Source organism: Pagrus pagrus (assembly GCF_965226575.1).
Source record: "Pagrus pagrus genome assembly, chromosome: 1".
In the NCBI taxonomy this organism is placed as follows: domain Eukaryota; kingdom Metazoa; phylum Chordata; class Actinopteri; order Spariformes; family Sparidae; genus Pagrus; species Pagrus pagrus.
The window spans coordinates 888,480-905,722 of record NC_140185.1 but is presented as its reverse complement, the minus strand read 5'-3'; the positions used below and the strand labels follow the sequence as shown (position 1 = coordinate 905,722).

Sequence of the window (17,243 nt, the reverse complement as noted above, 5' to 3'; positions counted from 1 at the left end):
AAGAATGCCATAAACTGTTGCGTTTTTGGTGACACATTTCTCCTCGGACAAGTCTGGTGGTGTAGGACCTGGACAGTACTGACACTTGGTTTCCTCGGGTGAGAACTTCTGTGGGATGTTTGCTGCGTTATTTTGCAACTCCCCTGGTAGTTAGGGAGAAATTCTTTTGCAGTTACACAAGTATTCTACAATTTTTTGAATCTGTTCTGAACTAATTTGATTTTCACTTTCAAAATGACCTGGCTCCATATCTTCACTGTAGAAGTCCACGTCCCTGTCCTTGTCACTGTCACATAGGAGGTGTCGTCTTACCTGGAAGGTCCAACACATCGAGACATGTGGACACACATTCTTCTCTTTGTGCCTTTGCAGCAACATGTCTACTTTCTACTTCCAGTGTCCAGTGTCACTTTTGTTCTGCTAAAGCGACACCAACTGTTTTGATGTGTACACGGAAAGGTTTACTTTACTGCCTGAATATCCGTGTTCATCAAAAAACACAGGATATACACATGGAGTCCCATCCTGTGTGGTTGTCTCATTTAGGTTTGTGAATTCCTGTTTAGTAGTGCTGGAAATCAGCCCCTTTTCGAACATCTCCTCAATTACGGTAGTCTGCAGCAGAGGAGGTGGCTGGTGGTACTTGAAATGCTTTACTCTGTCCAAATGTATGCATTCTCTGCCCATGGCCATGGCCATGGCCATAAACTCCCTGCAGCTTGACACTTCGCAGTCAAGGACCTGCCTAGTAAAGGACTTGGACACATGAATTATGGTTCGTGGTCCAGACTTGTCCTGTGCTGTAACAAAAATCCCTCTCTCTTCATCCACAAGGAAGATGGGTTCCATTTCTTTGTTGTGTTTGTCCAACTCGTGTCTTCTTAATGTAGGTGCACTAGAAAAACATGCATCACATGCAGGACACTGAAAGGATTTACAGTTCTGTTTGTCAGACTCCGCTGGCTTCTCTTTCACAGATAACAAATCTGGAGAAAAGGAGAAGAAACATAATACAGGCTGTATGTGGCATTATTTTTTCTCAAATACTAAGCATGTTATGTCATGGCATACTGTAGTACAGTAAAACAATATAAATAAAATCCACTGTGCAGACACTTGCTTGCAATACTTGGTTAGGTGCTTTGATGACTGGAAATATAAAAAATATATATCTACTGCATTGTTGTCATTATAGCATTGATTACCATAAAATAAGCTTCAGTGGGCAGTGTTGTCTAAGACTTATACAAAACAAAGTCGCTGGGCCTTTGAGGCAACTGTATTAATTCAAATATAGGTTTTTTCTTATGTTAATACATACCTGGGAGGAGTGTCTTACTCTGAAGAATCAACCCTGTCCAGTTATTTGATAATATTATTATTAGAACTTGAGGTTCCTAACCATATGTTGGGATAGATATACAAACTTGAGCTGTTTTCAGTGAGTCAGCCATCACTATTAGACTAAGTAACATTGCTTCATCGTGCCAAGGTACACTTATTCAAGGATAGCCTTAAATTAATGGAACACAAAAATGTACGGCCAATAGATGTGATTAATTACTTTTACATACACCAGTCTGTGTAAATAACTGTGTTCATGGAAAATGCTGATGACGGAGAGTACAATATCTGTTTTTTCTGTTTTTTTGAGTGATCTTACCATGTGTTTTCAGATGATTTTCAAAAGAATGTTTTCTTTGTATGATGGATTGGCACTTGGGACAGTGCCAATGGCTCCTTTGTGCCAGCTTCACCTCATAGTGACATGGTATATTAAAAGTGTCTGTGGAAAGATGAAAACAAATGTGAAAATGAACACATTAGGCCAAGAACACCGATTGATATGACACTGGAATTTGGTAAAAATCTTTAACAAAATTGAACAGCCATGGTAGACTAAGGGTCAGTCCCAATACACCCCCTCGCCCTACTTTTTAGCCCTATCCCTAAATTTTGTGCGTTCCCGTGAGGGTAGTGGTGTCCCAATTACTCTTTGCATATAGGGGTAGTGGGCATAACGAGGGGTAGGGGATATGAATCTAGCCCTTCAAAACGAGGGATTTCAGATGCTGACTCGCCCAGGGAGGGCCAGAGGAAATTTCCCAGAATGCTTTATGTCCTGTTAACGTTACTCGCTACTTCTTATATTTCCTGCAAATTTGTCGGATATTTCACATTAGTATGATAATAAGCAGCAAGTAAGGTTATCTATGTTACTGCGTACCGATCGTTACGACTGCGACTGTTACGAACGTTAGCTAGCTAACATTAGCTAGCAGAAGCCCCCCGGCTGCTCCCAAAGTCCCAGTCGTTAACAGTTGCACAGCGCTATGGTAGCAAGCAAAGGGCGTTTATGACTTCCAGTAATCACACACCGATCGCAACCGTTAACTCCATTGCTGCCGGGTTTGTTGTTATGGTGGGACGTATGTGCAAACGTGACTACGTAGTCGCTTACGTGCCCGAATGTAAACTATGCAGTGACGTAGCTGTTGTGTGTGAAAGACTGACACGCACACACGTTTTACTTCAGAACAAAACACTGCCTTTTACTTCAGTCTCATGTGTAGATCAACACTTCCTTGTTTTACTTTTCGTGCGCTTCCCGTGTAACGTAGCATCCCATAATAATCACACAGTCTCTTAAAGGTACCTTAACCACTATTTAGCAACATATAGCAAACCCCATGTATCACGGTGTGACCACGTTATTAGAACATAACATTTCTCCTCCCCCCACAAAAAGAACAAACAGCATACCCCCCCCCGACTGACAACCAACCAAAACATTTCATAAGAAAACTGAACGTCTAATCAAGATGGCAAAATGCACTAGGCAAAAGACTGTGAAGAAAACTGCTGGACTAAGCATGGTAAATGGTGACATAGTCCTGCAAGGCAACAGGCCGAGCTCTGGCCCGCACCGGCCTCAGGTCCGACACCACAGCCTCCTGGCATGGCGCTGCAGGGGTTGGGACAGGGGCGGAGGGTGCAACTGGGGCCGGGGTTGGGCCTGGATCAGTGGCCATGTTGTAGGGGAAAGGTGACGGGGCTCGTGCCGTGGCCGTGTGCTCAGAGAGGGGTGCTGGGACCTTCCTCAGCCTACTAGCATGCCACCGCGATCCGTTGTCGAGCAGAAATGTGGCGGGGCCCAGAAGGCGACTGACCTGTCTGGGTTGGGACCAGAACGAGGCCATCTTGTTGTGTCGGTGTGGCCACCGAGCCCTGACCCAGTCGGAAACCTGAAGGGACGGTGGCCTCGCCCTGCGCTTCTTGTCCACCCTTTCCCTCGTCTCCCGCTGCCGTGCAGCAACAGTCTCTCGGATTTGGGTCAGGGAGGGTGTGGGGAAGTCACCATTTGGCGCTCGGAGCCTGTGCAATGGCAGTCCCAATTCTCGTCCGAGCATCAGAAACGCTGGTGACACCAGAGTGGTGGAGTGGTGGCTTGCTCTGTAGTGCAGCAAGGTCTGGTTGAGTGCCTCCTCGAATGCAAAGCTTTGGGCCAGGTGTGCACGAACTCCGTTCTTCAGTGTTGCATTGAAACGCTCTACACCACCATTGGCCTGTGGGTGGTAATAAGCGGTTCCGATGTGTTTGACACCCCTGCTGGCAAGAAAGTCAGAGAACTCCGCAGACGCCCCAGCGGGCAAAGAGGCCATCCAATATCCGGACCAAGACGTGCGACGTCACCGTCCCCACTGGTACAACTTCCGGCCACTTAGAGTGGAGGTCATAAACGACCACCAGGAAGCGCTTGTGGTGGGGAACACCACGGCCATGGATTTCCCCACAGATGTCCAGCTGTACATGTTCCCAGGGGCGGGAAGGCCAGGGGAGCGGTTGTAGGGGAGGGGTTGATGGGGGTCCGGTTTTCCCACTGAGGAGGCACGCTGAGCAGTCCTGGACCAGATGCTCTATATCGCGGTCGATGGCCGGCCACCACACCAGCTCACGGCACCGCTGCTTGAGTTTCACGATTCCCAGGTGACCCTCATGTGCCATTGACAGGACACGTGCACGCAAGGTGTTTGGGATGACGGTGCAGAGCCCCCTCGAGACACACGTGTCTGCCCAGCAGGAGAGCTCATCTTTCACCCGAGCAAACGGTTTCAGCTCTTCCGGGATGTGGGATGGCCAGCCGTTTCTGATGTAAGTGCACAGCTTGGATAGTATCGGGTCTCTTCCTGATTCAGTGTTCAGTTCCTCCAGTGTGACTACTGGCTGTAACGGTGTATAGAGTGCTTGGATGAGAGCCGGTTCTTCATCGTATGATGGTACAGAAGGGTTTGGGGCTGTGATGGAGCGAGAAAGGAGGTCTGCCACCACGTTTTCTCTGCCTGGTGTGAAGATGAGGTCATAATGGTACTGGCGGAGGCGTTCCGCCCAACGATGGAGTCGGAGAGGCTTGTGTCCCGAACCTGACGTGGAGAGCACTGTTGTGAGGGCCTGGTGGTCCGTCCTGATGGTGAAATGACGGCCATAGACATACATGTGCCACCGTTCGCATGCCCACACACAGGCCAATGCCTCACGTTCACCCACGGAGTACCGCTGCTCAGTGGGTGTCAGGGCCCGAGATGCGAAGGCGATCGGCCTCTCCGTGGAGGCATCGCAGGTGATGAAGGTTGGGCTGGAGAGGCTGAAATGGGCGAGGACAGGAGGTGAAGTTAATTGTGTTTTCAGCATGGAAAAGGACTCAGCGCACTGTGGTGACCAGTCCCAGGGCTCCTCCTTCTTCAGGAGCTGGCGGAGGGGTGCCGTCGTTTGTGAGTAGTTGGGCAGGAAACGCAAATAATAAGCCGTCATTCCCAGGAACGATGCAACCTGTGTGGTGGAGGTTGGTTCGGGAATGCGCTGTATTGCATCGACGTTGGAAGAGAGAGGTGCGATGCCATTGGCTGAGAGGCGAAATCCGATTAAGTCCACAGTCGGTACTGAGAAGAGACATTTCTCGCCGTTCAGGGTCAGGTGATGTTTGGTGAGGACCACAAACACTCTGTGTAAGCGGGCATCGTGGGTGGCTTGGTCTGGCCCATGCACCACAATGTCATCCAGGTAAACTGCCGTCCCAGGGACCCCAGCGAGAATTGTGGACATGACCTTTTGGAAGCAGCTGGGGGCAGAGCTAAGACCAAACGGCATGCGCGTGTACCTGAACACCCCAGCGTGTGTCACAAATGCTGTCAGGTCCCGGCTGGCTGGGTGAAGGGGAACTTGCAGGTAGCCCTGGCGTAAATCCAACTTTGAGAAAACCGTTGATCCATGGAAAAGAGAGGTGAGCTCCTCAGCTGTAGGTAGAGGGTATTTGTCTGGAATGACAGCTTTGTTGACCTGTCGCAGATCCACACAGACCCGGAGACCCCCTGACTTTTTCTGTGCGACCACCAGGTTTGAGATCCAAGGTGCTGCATTTATTGGCTCGATGATGCCCTCTTCTAGCAGAGAGGTGAGCTCTGCAGTGACGCCCTCCCGGAAGGTGAGTGGCAGGCGCCTGAGGGGCTGAATAACTGGTGTCACGGCAGAGTCAACCAGGGGTCGATGAGTGAATGCTGTCAAGCGGCCCAGGCCGTCGAACAGTGCTGGCCACTGCTGGTGCATTGTTGGGGAGACCTGCATTATAGCCCTTCCACTATTGTCCATCAGAGAGAAGCCCAGCGCAATGAAGAGATCCAGGCCCAGAAGGTTGGTTCCCCGCTGTGCCACATGAAAAGGGAAGGAGGGAAGGTGCGTCGTACCATAGCGGACAGACAGGTCAAGGGTGCCCACTATCTCAATGGCAGAATTTGCATACCCCCGCAAGCTTGTGGATGGGGGTCCCAGTGGCATGCGGGAAAAGAATTTCTTGTATGTGGCCAAATTGAGGAGTGACGCTGCAGCCGCGGAATCCAGGATGAGTGGCACGCTTACCTCCCCCAGCTGCACTGTGCAAGTTTTGAATGACACTCGTGTAGAACGGATATTACTAATTTCTGTGTATCCAGAAGTGGACTGGGGAAGCCTGTGCCGCTGTGCCTCATTGGTTGGAGCTGAACGACAGACTTTAGCAAAATGGTTTAATTTAGAACAGTTTCTGCAAACCTGTCCACGGGCAGGGCACTGTGATGCTCTTGTTGCATGGGAATTGGATCCACAGTTGCCGCAATTGCGTCTGGGGCCCACAGTAGGGCGCTGTCTATTCATTTGTTGCACAGGTAGGCTGTCATCGCTATCAGTGGGCGGGGAAAACTGTGACATTTCTGCGCGCTGCAGCTGTTGTGCTAACGCTGTGTGTTGAGCAGGGCTGGACAGTAGAGCAGAGCATTGCAGAGCACATTCCACTTGCAACGCTATTTTGATTGCATCAGACAGCGTCAAATCATCAGGTTCCATAAGCAGTTTTTCTCGTGTCTTGTCACACGACGTGCCTTCTATCAGTTGGTCTCGGATCATTTGGTCATTCAACGCTCCGTACTCACAGGCTCGTGCCAGCTCGCGTAGATCAGCCACAAAAGCCTGTGTAGACTCGCCGGGTCGTTGGTGGCGCTTTCTGAGTCTGTACCGCCGTATCAGGACACGTTGTTTCCCAGAGAAATGGTCTGTCAGCAGCTTGACTGTAGCCTCGAAAGTTGTTGCGGAGCCGAGCGCTCCAAGAACACGCTGGCCCTCGGTACCGAGACAGTGGACGAGGATAGCGGTCTTTCGCTTGTCGGGAAGCTCGTCGTTAGAGAATCCAAGCGCATCAACATAGGCATTAAAACCTGTCAGCCACCGTGTCCATGGCACTGCGGGTTCCCCGGGCACCGCGAGAAACACTTCGGGTGGGGGAAGGCTAAATCCAGCCATCCTTGTCGCCAAATGTTGTGTGTGAAAGACTGACACGCACACACGTTTTACTTCAGAACAAAACACTGCCTTTTACTTCAGTCTCATGTGTAGATCAACACTTCCTTGTTTTACTTTTCGTGCGCTTCCCGTGTAACGTAGCATCCCATAATAATCACACAGTCTCTTAAAGGTACCTTAACCACTATTTAGCAACATATAGCAAACCCCATGTATCACGGTGTGACCACGTTATTAGAACATAACAGTAGCAAGTGGTGTCCCAATTCCTAGGGAATATTACAAAGCTCTACCCCTTGTTGCTTCATTTCCAGGGTGTAGTGGTAGTGGGTGAGGGCTAGTGGTAGTGAGTGAGGGCTAGTGGTAGTGAGTAGGGTGAACATTGGGATTCAAATGGACCTTAGATGGTCTCTGGTTGCCACTGTGGCAACATTGCAGTAAGGGCAATTGTTGTCCTCATTATGGTAAAAGTCCTCTGTTGTTGTGAAGGCTGTATTGAGCACTAAATAACAAATTGGTATTATTGGTATACTGATATTGACTTAAAAAATATAACGAATAGCTCAAACTAAATAAAATGTATATCACATGAAATCAAATAGTTTACCTGCAGCCATATTTGTCAAGTAGCCTGTCGACTACAAAGCAAAAAATTATCATTATTTCTATATAGTGTCATTCACATAAGACAGACAGCTATAGCACATAGGCGTTTTCCAGCACGCTCCATGGATGCACTATGTCCCACGCCCTGCGCTCCATCCTGACCCCGGACCTATAGGCTCAGACCTGGCCAGAACAGGACCTCCTCGTGGACAAATTAAGCACTGCACATATTACAATCTTGATTTTGTGCCCTTAATATAAACATAAAATAATGGGTTGGAATTATATGGCACTTTTCAGGGCACTGAAAGTGCTTTAAAGAAACCATTATTCTCTCTCGCTCTCTCTCTCTCTTTATATATATATATATATATATATATATATATATATATATATATATATATACATAAAGAAATGCTATTTTCTGATTGGCAATAGGTCCTCTCGTGGCTTTATAAGCTATTCATTACTATTACTATTACTACAATATTTATTTCTTATTAATATTATTATTAATATTATTATTATTATTATTATTATTATTGTTATACATTTGGGGCTTATATTCAATGACATTTCAGTTAGGCTATAGTCAAAGACACACAAGATGGCTCAAATCTAAAAAGAGTCTAATCAAGTAAGCATATCTCGACGAATAACAATGAAAACAATAAAAGTCAAATATTACTTACACAGATCGTTGGAATGGGCCTGGGAATCCAAAGAATCCAAGCGAATATATATCCTAGACCATATTTGCTCTTTGTGGATTTAGAATGAGCATATGGCATATGATCAATATGATCACACCTGGCATCAAAATTGGAAATTACTCCTGATTGGCCAGGAACTGAATCACCAACCGTTTCCTTCATTTCACTGGTTTAAAGGCAGTGGTCATGCAGCAATGGCATGATCAGAAAAAAACAAACTGAAAATTAATCTTCAATTCTCTTCAAAAAGGAGTGGTCCTGATCGATTGATGATGAAAGACACGGACCTGCATAATCGAAAGTACTACTCATACAACTACAACTAATAATAATAACTTAATCATTGTTATTATGATTTCTATTAATAATAGTGATCAATAACATTGGATAGACAAACGATTATGGCTTCTCACATTTAGGCTATTCTGCTAACACAGTGAGAAAAGGGAAAAGTTGTATTAAAAATAAATACTAACACTCCACAGATCACTCAGCTGGTCCAAACAACAGAACAGATCACAGAGCAGCTGGTCATGACCACTGTGCCACTGGTCGCGACCAGTGTCTTTAGCTCCCCTAGTGGTAGTGACCACTGGTCTGTGCCAGAGACCAGCTGGTCCTGACCACACAGATCTTCATAATCAATAATAATAACAATATTAATCATAATAATTCTGATAGTGTATTTTATAGACAAAAGATTATGATCTCTGACATTTATCCAGCTAACAGTGCTGCCAAAACGACCGGAAAGGGGAGAAAATACTAAAGCCGCTTCACAGACCACAGGGACCACAGGGCAGATCACTGAGGAGCTGGTCAGGACCAGTATCTTTAGCGCCCCTAGTGGTAGTGACCACTGGTCTGTGCCAGAGACCAGCTGGTCCGGACCACACGGATCTTCATAATCAATAATAATAACAATATTAATCATAATAATTCTGATATATAGTGTATTTTATAGACAAAAGATTATGATCTCTGACATTTATCCAGCTAACAGTGCTGCCAAAACGACCGGAAAGGGGAGAAAATACTAAAGCCGCTTCACAGACCACAGGGACCACAGGGCAGATCACTGAGGAGCTGGTCAGGACCAGTATCTTTAGCGCCCCTAGTGGTAGTGACCACTGGTCTGTGCCAGAGACCAGCTGGTCCAGACCACACGGATCTTCATAATCAATAATAATAACAATATTAATCATAATAATTCTGATATAGTGTATTTTATAGACAAAAGATTATGATCTCTGACATTTATCCAGCTAACAGTGCTGCCAAAACGACCGGAAAGGGGAGAAAATACTAAAGCCGCTTCACAGACCACAGGGACCACAGGGCAGATCACTGAGGAGCTGGTCAGGACCAGTGTCTTTAGCGCCCCTAGTGGTTGTGACCACTGGTCCGTGCCAGAGACCAGCTGGTCTGTGCCACAGAGCAACTGGTTGCGACCACTGATGAGCTGGTCGCGACCAGTGTCTCTAGCGCCCCTAGTGCCAGTAACCATTGGTCCGTGCCAGTCTGCCAGAGACCGTGGTCCCTGGACAGACCACGGAATCGGCTACAACCCCTGCTGCATGAAGGTCTAAAAGTGAGGTGTTGTCTGGCACATTGCTATCTCGAGGCAGCAGAAAGTCAAGTCAGGGAAGCAGAGCGAAAAACAAATAATATAAAATAATGAATATGTAAATGACCTCCTTAATATCAATAGCACTGTCAATGGACTGGTAATGGATGAACCCCTAAATCTACCCCTGCCTGTCACCAGTAGTCTTCATTCTTTTGTGATTGCATAGTGTGTTTTTTTTCCATGCAGGTGAATGCAAGGACACCACCCTCTACTGCAGCGTGGTGAAGAGACTGAACCTGTGCCACATGGATATGTACAAACAGAGATGCTGTGGGTCGTGTTCACAGGACGCTGACTCCACCTAGTGGCAATGAGCAGTAATAACCACACTATAGTTTTTGTAACAGATGGGCCACATGAGACTGAACAACGACTGAAAGGGCTTCATCTGTGTGTGGACTTCAAAAACTGTGTATTAGTAAACTGGACAAGGTTCAGTCAAGCAATTTCTCTTCCTAAAAAGAAACTCACTTGAGCCTCTAATGGATGGAAGGGGCTTTATTTTACTGATTTGGACCTAACCTCCTAAAATGAAGTGTTCACTATGTGGAAATGGAGTTTTTGGACTTTCATTTAAACACTAAACATTTAGTTTCAGTGACTTTTGAGAAAGGTGGCCTGGCCAGAAGTGAATATAAGAATGTTGTTTATGTAGAAGGCATACTGCACTGCACTCCTGTAAACAAGATTAAGATATTGGTTTGCAAGTATTGGCCTTTATTAGATATGACATATCATGTCACTGGATTCTGTAATTGAGGTTCATTATATCAGCAGCTACATAAGAACAGTTGTACTTTTCTATCTTTTAACTTTTCTTTATTTATTTGTGTAATTATTCCAAAGTGTGATTATAAAATAATTAATCTAAAATGATTAGAGGGGAATTCTGCTTTAGAACGACTTGGGTCTAATTGTCATAGTTATGACCATCATTTCTACTCACTGTTGTAATTTCTGAGATCTCGCAACATTGATAAATGATCAAGTCAGTCAATGATCAAGTCAGACATAACAGTTTAGCTACACTGTCCAAACCACTTTATTTGGATGTAAAACTGAAAGTACACAAAAATGTTCCTAATATATATTTAGTGATAGAAACTATGGCCAGAACTGCAATAATAGGACCCAAAGTGTAATAAACCAAAACTATCCCTCTATCTATCCCTCACTGTCCTTCCATCAAATAGTTACAGTATGTCACCTTGTTTTAAAGAGCTGCTAACCCTAAGATAATTTCTTTAATGTGGGTTCCAGTGTTCCATGTGTTTAAGTGTCCCATGATGATATTTCGAAGGATTTTCCATTATGATGAGTTTAAAGATTTGGTAGACACACTGAATTTTCATTCTATCTTTAGATCTTGACAGAGCTTGACACATCACTCCATATCTGTAAAACCAATCCTATTTCCAGATGGAATGCTGATGTTGGGTGATTCAGAAAAACTCCGGATTATGTTCAGTCCCAACATGGGAACTTTCCCAACTTTAGGGAAAAGTAGTGCTTGTGGCCAATTAGCAATGGTTAATGTATGGTTAAAGAATAGGCAGCTAAAAGACTTAATTAAGTTTGGGTTACTTCAGGGTTATGGTTAGTGTTAGGTTAGAGAGTCTTCATCCACTTGAAAGTTTGAAATAGAGAGCAAAGGCAAAGTCTGTTACATGTCACTCAAGAGACCGCATACCATGTGTGGACCCTCATTCATCCAGGAAAAGCTCAACCACAAAGTGACAGGGAAGTAAAGATGAGTGAATGAGAATCCAGGAGACAGTGGGGCATCAAAGGCAAGCCTGGGTGAAGTTGAGCATCCAAGCCCAGATTGTTGGGGTTCAGCCAAATAAGTGGTAAAGGAATTGAAAGCCGGGGCCAGAAAGATTCAATATCAGTCCAATATTAGAACAAACCAGTGGTCAGGGGATATAATCAGAGTAGGATTAGCCATTGAGGCAAAGATGGTAAAGATGGGGCAATGTGTTGTTTAGGGTTAGGGGCGAAGTGAATAACATAGATCATGCCGTTACATCGCAATGTTCTGATGGGAAACCTTGGGTCTTGGCATTCATGTAGGTAACGCAAATCACTGACCCAAACAACGTTGCAGGCCAAGTAAGCACCTCATGGCGGGGGCACTCCATGATGCCAGTGCTTGTACAGCAGGACAATGGGCCCCACAAAAAAATCTCAGGAATGGATAGAGGAAAGTGACAAAGAGCTCGAGGCATCGATTGGGGTTCCAAATTCTATGCCTGAAAGGATCAAAGCCAATCCACAGTGGGGCTTCTGTGGATCAGACTTGTTCTGGTTGGATGCTTTATCATATTGAGGTCCGAGGAAGTTGGAGGCCAGGTTGACACCTTGAGATTCTCTTACTCATGTTCCTGAGGGGGCCACTGCCGTCCAGGAGTACCATTGCCATGAGGGCTTGTATTTGGTCTGCAATGGTGTGTGGGGTTGTGGTGCCTGTCAAGTGGCATTAACATAAATGCCAGCAACCAAGGCAGAGTGTTGCATTGTAACTACATGATTAATGTTAATTATGTTTCCTTAGTCCTTTCAACATTGTGGCTGATTCATAGATATGAAAGTCAGATGTGCCTGATGTTCAACCACCACCCAACCTCCTGACCCTTACTTTTCTACATTAAAGGACAGAATGATTCCTGAACTGAACACTAACACAAATCGTGTGGCGCAGAATCACCCAGTATGAACAGAATTCCTGCGGGATTCTGGGATGGTGAAACCCTTATTCACACGGAAACAAGTAACAGGAGTCTAGTGTTTAATTTATAATAGCAATGTCAGGTCATGTATCTATAGAAAACAGAATTTAGGATAAAAATCATTAAGACCATTAACTTGTGTGAAGGTACTGGGTTGTGATTGTAGTCACATGTCACTGATGAAAAAAGAGCTGCTGCTGTTAGTGGCTTCATCTGTGGAAGCATGAAATCATATACAGATATTCATCAACACCACTCTGTGATTCCCAATGACAGTGCAGAGGTTTTTGTAAAATCATTTTGATATTACAGTGAAGTGAAGAACAGTTGGCTCATTAAGGTAAAACTGACTCTGAAATGAGAGGCACCAGCACAACACACATTTTGACTTATGGGTCTATTCATATTACCTTTGGTTATCATACCAATGTGCTGCATATTGCTTGTATATATTGTGTTCTAAGTGCAATATCGTATATTGAATGTATGTAGATTGTGTGAGCCTTTATTTTCTGACTTATTCATGGTTGAGGTGTCTTTTAAACCCCTGTTTAAGATCTTTTAAAGCATGTGTGTTGTCTGGGTGGTATGTTGCTACCACTCATTTGGTTTTATTTGCATGTGTTGAGGAGGATTCTCCAATGTTTTATAGCTTCATTGTGAAATGCCACTCAGCAACATGCATTCTTTAGTGTTCCTTCCTGGCTACTGATGACTCTACAGTATATCTGATGTGGTGACATTTCAATGCTGGTGGACTTGCAGTTTGACTGGGAATATGAGATAGTTCAACAAATCATTAACATGCTTTAGATTACAATGCAAAGGAATAAAGACAGTTTGATCACTTCATAAATGTTCTGGTTTTTGCTTGTATTTATTTTGACAAACTAAACTTTGTTCCAGCATGATGAGAAAGGCTGAAATGCAGAGTGCACATTGAGTGAAATTTATAGCTTGTGTCCAGTGGATGAACTTCTGAAAGAAAATCTTAACTGAGGGTCCACTTGCTAGCTTTTTCCCCCTGAGCTTTCATCCACATCTCATAGTCTTCCTCAACAGATGGACTCAAACCGTAGCTAGTAAGTGGGTTGAGTTAGGATTTGTTTTGTCAAACTACTGCTGTCATGTAGAACAATAAACTTTTATATTTTCAATTTTTCAGAGAGGGAGATTGAGCAGTTGTGCTTTCAAACTTTTTTTTGTGGAAAAACAATGCTTGACAAATTATGACTTCAGGGATTTTACATATCTAAAATGTGCCAGGGACGGATCTTTTTGGGTCAATTCTGACATTTTGGGGAAGCTTCTTGTTTCCTTTCAGAGCTGATGATTATTAGCCTAGTTTAATGTGTGTGTCCAGCAGAGAGATGGGTCCAGGACATTTTAAGCATATCTGAGCACAGACTGAAGCAGGTGGAAACTGCTTGGCTAGCTCCCACAGAAGCGAAACATACATTTACAATACACAAACCATTTTTATTCATGTCATATCAACCAACCAAAATGAAAATAGGCTATGAAACAGCTATACTGTATGCTTTTCTTATCATGATGAACAGTTTGTTATGGTACAGTCTTCATCACTGCCAATGTCACATTTCAGGGAGCTGCTGGAACTCAGTTCAGGCCTGAACACATTAATATCTCAAATTTCGCTCAGAGTCGTAGCACCACCCATTGGCAACAAGAAATAACATGGTTAATCACTTCTATGTACTCCTGATCAAATCCACCTCACATTTGGTCAGAAAATCCTCAAGGCCTTGATGATCCAATCATTCTTAAATTTTGATCAGTGTCCTGCCCAAAAACACTTCGACATGCCAATTAGGAGGTATAATAATTGCACCAACAGGAAGGAAGCCTTGTCTGACAATCATTATTTAATTTGTGTGTGAGGGCCTGCTCATCACTATTGCAGTTGTAATTATATTACAGTACGGGCACTCCAAGATAACTGAACAATGAAAGAAAAAGTTAATATAGACGGTAGAAAGTAAATGACAGAGCAGTTTTACTGTATCACAGGATTTTTATATTATACTATTTACTACTTCTCTGGTGAAAAAGTGGAGCTGCACTTTTTGGACACAATGAAGTAGTACAGTAGATCCAAACTTCTTTTTCTTCTTTTTCTTCTTTTTTTTTTTGACTCTTTTTAAAAGAAACTACATTTACTTGCGATCCCTTGTCAGTCATTGTATGGGGATTTGGCAGTTGAATCATGGTGTGATTTTCTGGAATATCTTTTGGTAACATATTGTCATAAACAATAAATAAATGGTAAACTGAAGAAATACTCAGACTACATAAAAAGGCACTCCCCCCCATCCTAATCAAGTGATTACTACAAACTCATCAAGTTGAAGAAACTTTTGCTAGAAGAACAGTATGAGGTTCTTCATAACAATTCAATTCAATTCAAGGATGAAAAGGGAGAGGAGTATTGGTTAAATGGTTTACACACCCGACTTACAGAGTCTCACAACTGAACTATGGTGTGAAACAGAAATTAATGGAAATAAAAATGTACCAATGTACTTTTAGTATTGGAGAAACCATACGTTTTGTAATTAGCCTATACCTGTTATATTTGATACAGCAAAATGTTGTTATTGATTACAGGAGATAAAATAAATTAACATAAAATAAAATAGATAAAACACAAGGTAGGCCCTGAAACAGCAGCAGCTTTCTTGCAGCATGGCTCTGTCACCTCTGCCTCATCTATTCTGTTGAGAATGGAACTTATTAATATGTTTACAACGGTGTCAAACATCACACAGATTTTAAACTATCTGTTTATCTTTTAAAAAACTATGCGTTGGTTAACTGACAACCACAGAGCGTCACGTCAAGCAGAAACATGCTGCATTCAGAACCACATATAAAAATAAGCTTTTCTCAGAATCAGAAAATCAGATTCTGATTTTCTGATTCTGAGAAAAGCTTATTTTAACATGTGGTTCTGAATGCAGCATGTTTCTGCGTGACGTGACGCTCTGTGGTTGTCAGTGAATGCATACTGTATTATTAGCAGGAAGTCTCAGTTGTTGTTTTAGATATTGTATCGAATTGATGCTGTATCCCAGCAAAATGTACAACCTCATAGCTGGTTTATTTCTTTTTAATGAATGAATCATGAATCGGTGCTGTCTAGTCGTATCTTAGCTCAAATAAATGAAGGTCCGGGATAACGCTCGTTTTTAACGCGTGCCTGAATGCAGCACCAATGTTAGCGAACGGGCGTGGCTAACGTGCCATATCAACTTCCGGGACAACAACGTGAGTCGAGAGTGTCCACATGTCTGTAAATTATGCGTTTGTTCTCACATTTGTGCTGTATTTAAGTGGACACAGCAGGGCAGCATGTGGTAGTGGTGTTGTGTGGAGACTTAAGGGACAGGATGGGTTCTCATTCCTCTTCCTGACAGTACTTTGGATGGAGCTAGCCACAGTGTTAGCGGGTATCACCTGTTACAGTTCACAGTCATATCAGTGACAGTAGGTCTTGCCCACTGTAGTTTGATTGCTTGTGTTCATTGTACTGTAATAAACAAAGTCCAGGTTTTGAAATCACTCACTTTTCAGACTGTGTTGTCCACAGCCGACGCTAGCTGTGTAACGAATCTATCACTGTGCTACATCATCACGAGTAATACATGAGCTGTTTAAAGCAGGTTAGGCTAGCTACCAGCTGTATGTTCAGTGTGGTCATGTGTCTTAGGAGCTTGCCATGGGACTCACCAGCCTGGATAAGATTATTGCCCTGCAGAGGAGCCCTGCCAACACCAGAAACCTGTGCATCCTGGCCCACGTTGATCATGGTGAGTTGAAACATTATTTATCCTTCTGGAGCCCTGCTTGTGCGCAGTCGACTGAATATTTACCTGTTTAGAAGTACTGAGCACAAGAACATAACACACACACACACACACACACACACACACACACACTGACTGCAACTTGTCCCTGCCCATGTGTGTCATCATCCCACTTTAAAAAATAGCCATAAACTGTCAGAGAGCAGAACAGTTCTGGAGATACAATCAGAGAGGATACAACTAGGGCTCACTAAATTCTTTTCAATCTGAGTGAATGAAGTTTACAAAAGTTAATGCCACAAACAGTTCTGAAGTAGTGACACTGGTAAGTCAAAATGTCAGGGGAGTGCCTGCATGTTTTCATAAAAACACTGATATTTGGCGTCAGTGTATTGTAGGGATGCAACAGTACAGTTTTCCCACAGTTCAGTATGCATCACGGTTTTTGGGCCACGGTAACGGTACGGTTTCGATATCTTAATATAAAACTACTCACACTAGCAAAGGCAATATTGCATGTAAAAATAATTAAAAGCAGATATAGTCAAACCACAAACCTTATTATAAAAATGTAACACTTATCTTAATTGCCTTCCATAAAAAACATATGCAGTATCCAATCAAGTTAAACAGCAAACATTATTGTAGTATTGTATTGTATTGTTTGCCTTTGTGTATTGAACCTAACTGGGCGTATTGAACGGTTCGATAAAATATTGAATATTGTTGCATCCCTAGTGTATTGATATTCATATTGCAAGAGGAAGCAATATGTTATATTGCTGTATCCATATTTTGCCCCACCTCTACTGTTCACTGTAAAATCTTTAAAACCTGTGGTATGACAAAAAACCAACACATGTAGTTGTTATTACTCAAATAAATTTGATTAGATTAGATTTGATGTAGGGTT

General features: G+C 43.6%; 2 protein-coding genes across 5 annotated transcripts in view; both read left to right on the top strand.

Moving 5' to 3' along the window:
* Positions 1-13,355, top strand: part of adamtsl3 (ADAMTS-like 3) — a 432,074-nt gene extending 418,719 nt beyond the window's left edge. For both annotated transcript variants that reach the window (XM_084353771.1, XM_084353770.1), the window contains one exon: positions 9,961-13,355. In XM_084353771.1, coding sequence (XP_084209897.1) covers positions 9,961-10,079 — 119 coding nt within the window. In that variant the 3' untranslated portion in view covers positions 10,080-13,355. The remainder of the gene's footprint in view (positions 1-9,960) is intronic.
* A 2,346-nt stretch (positions 13,356-15,701) lies between these two features.
* The window catches only part of efl1 (elongation factor like GTPase 1), a 189,906-nt gene continuing 188,364 nt past the window's right edge, over positions 15,702-17,243 (top strand). For 2 of the 3 annotated variants that reach the window (XM_084353473.1, XM_084353471.1), the window contains exons 1-2: positions 15,813-16,010; positions 16,234-16,333. In XM_084353473.1, coding sequence (XP_084209599.1) covers positions 16,243-16,333 — 91 coding nt within the window. In that variant the 5' untranslated portion in view covers positions 15,813-16,010; positions 16,234-16,242. Of the gene's footprint in view, positions 15,792-15,812; positions 16,011-16,233; positions 16,334-17,243 lie in introns of those variants that run through there. The other variant, XM_084353472.1, reaches the window with a different exon arrangement.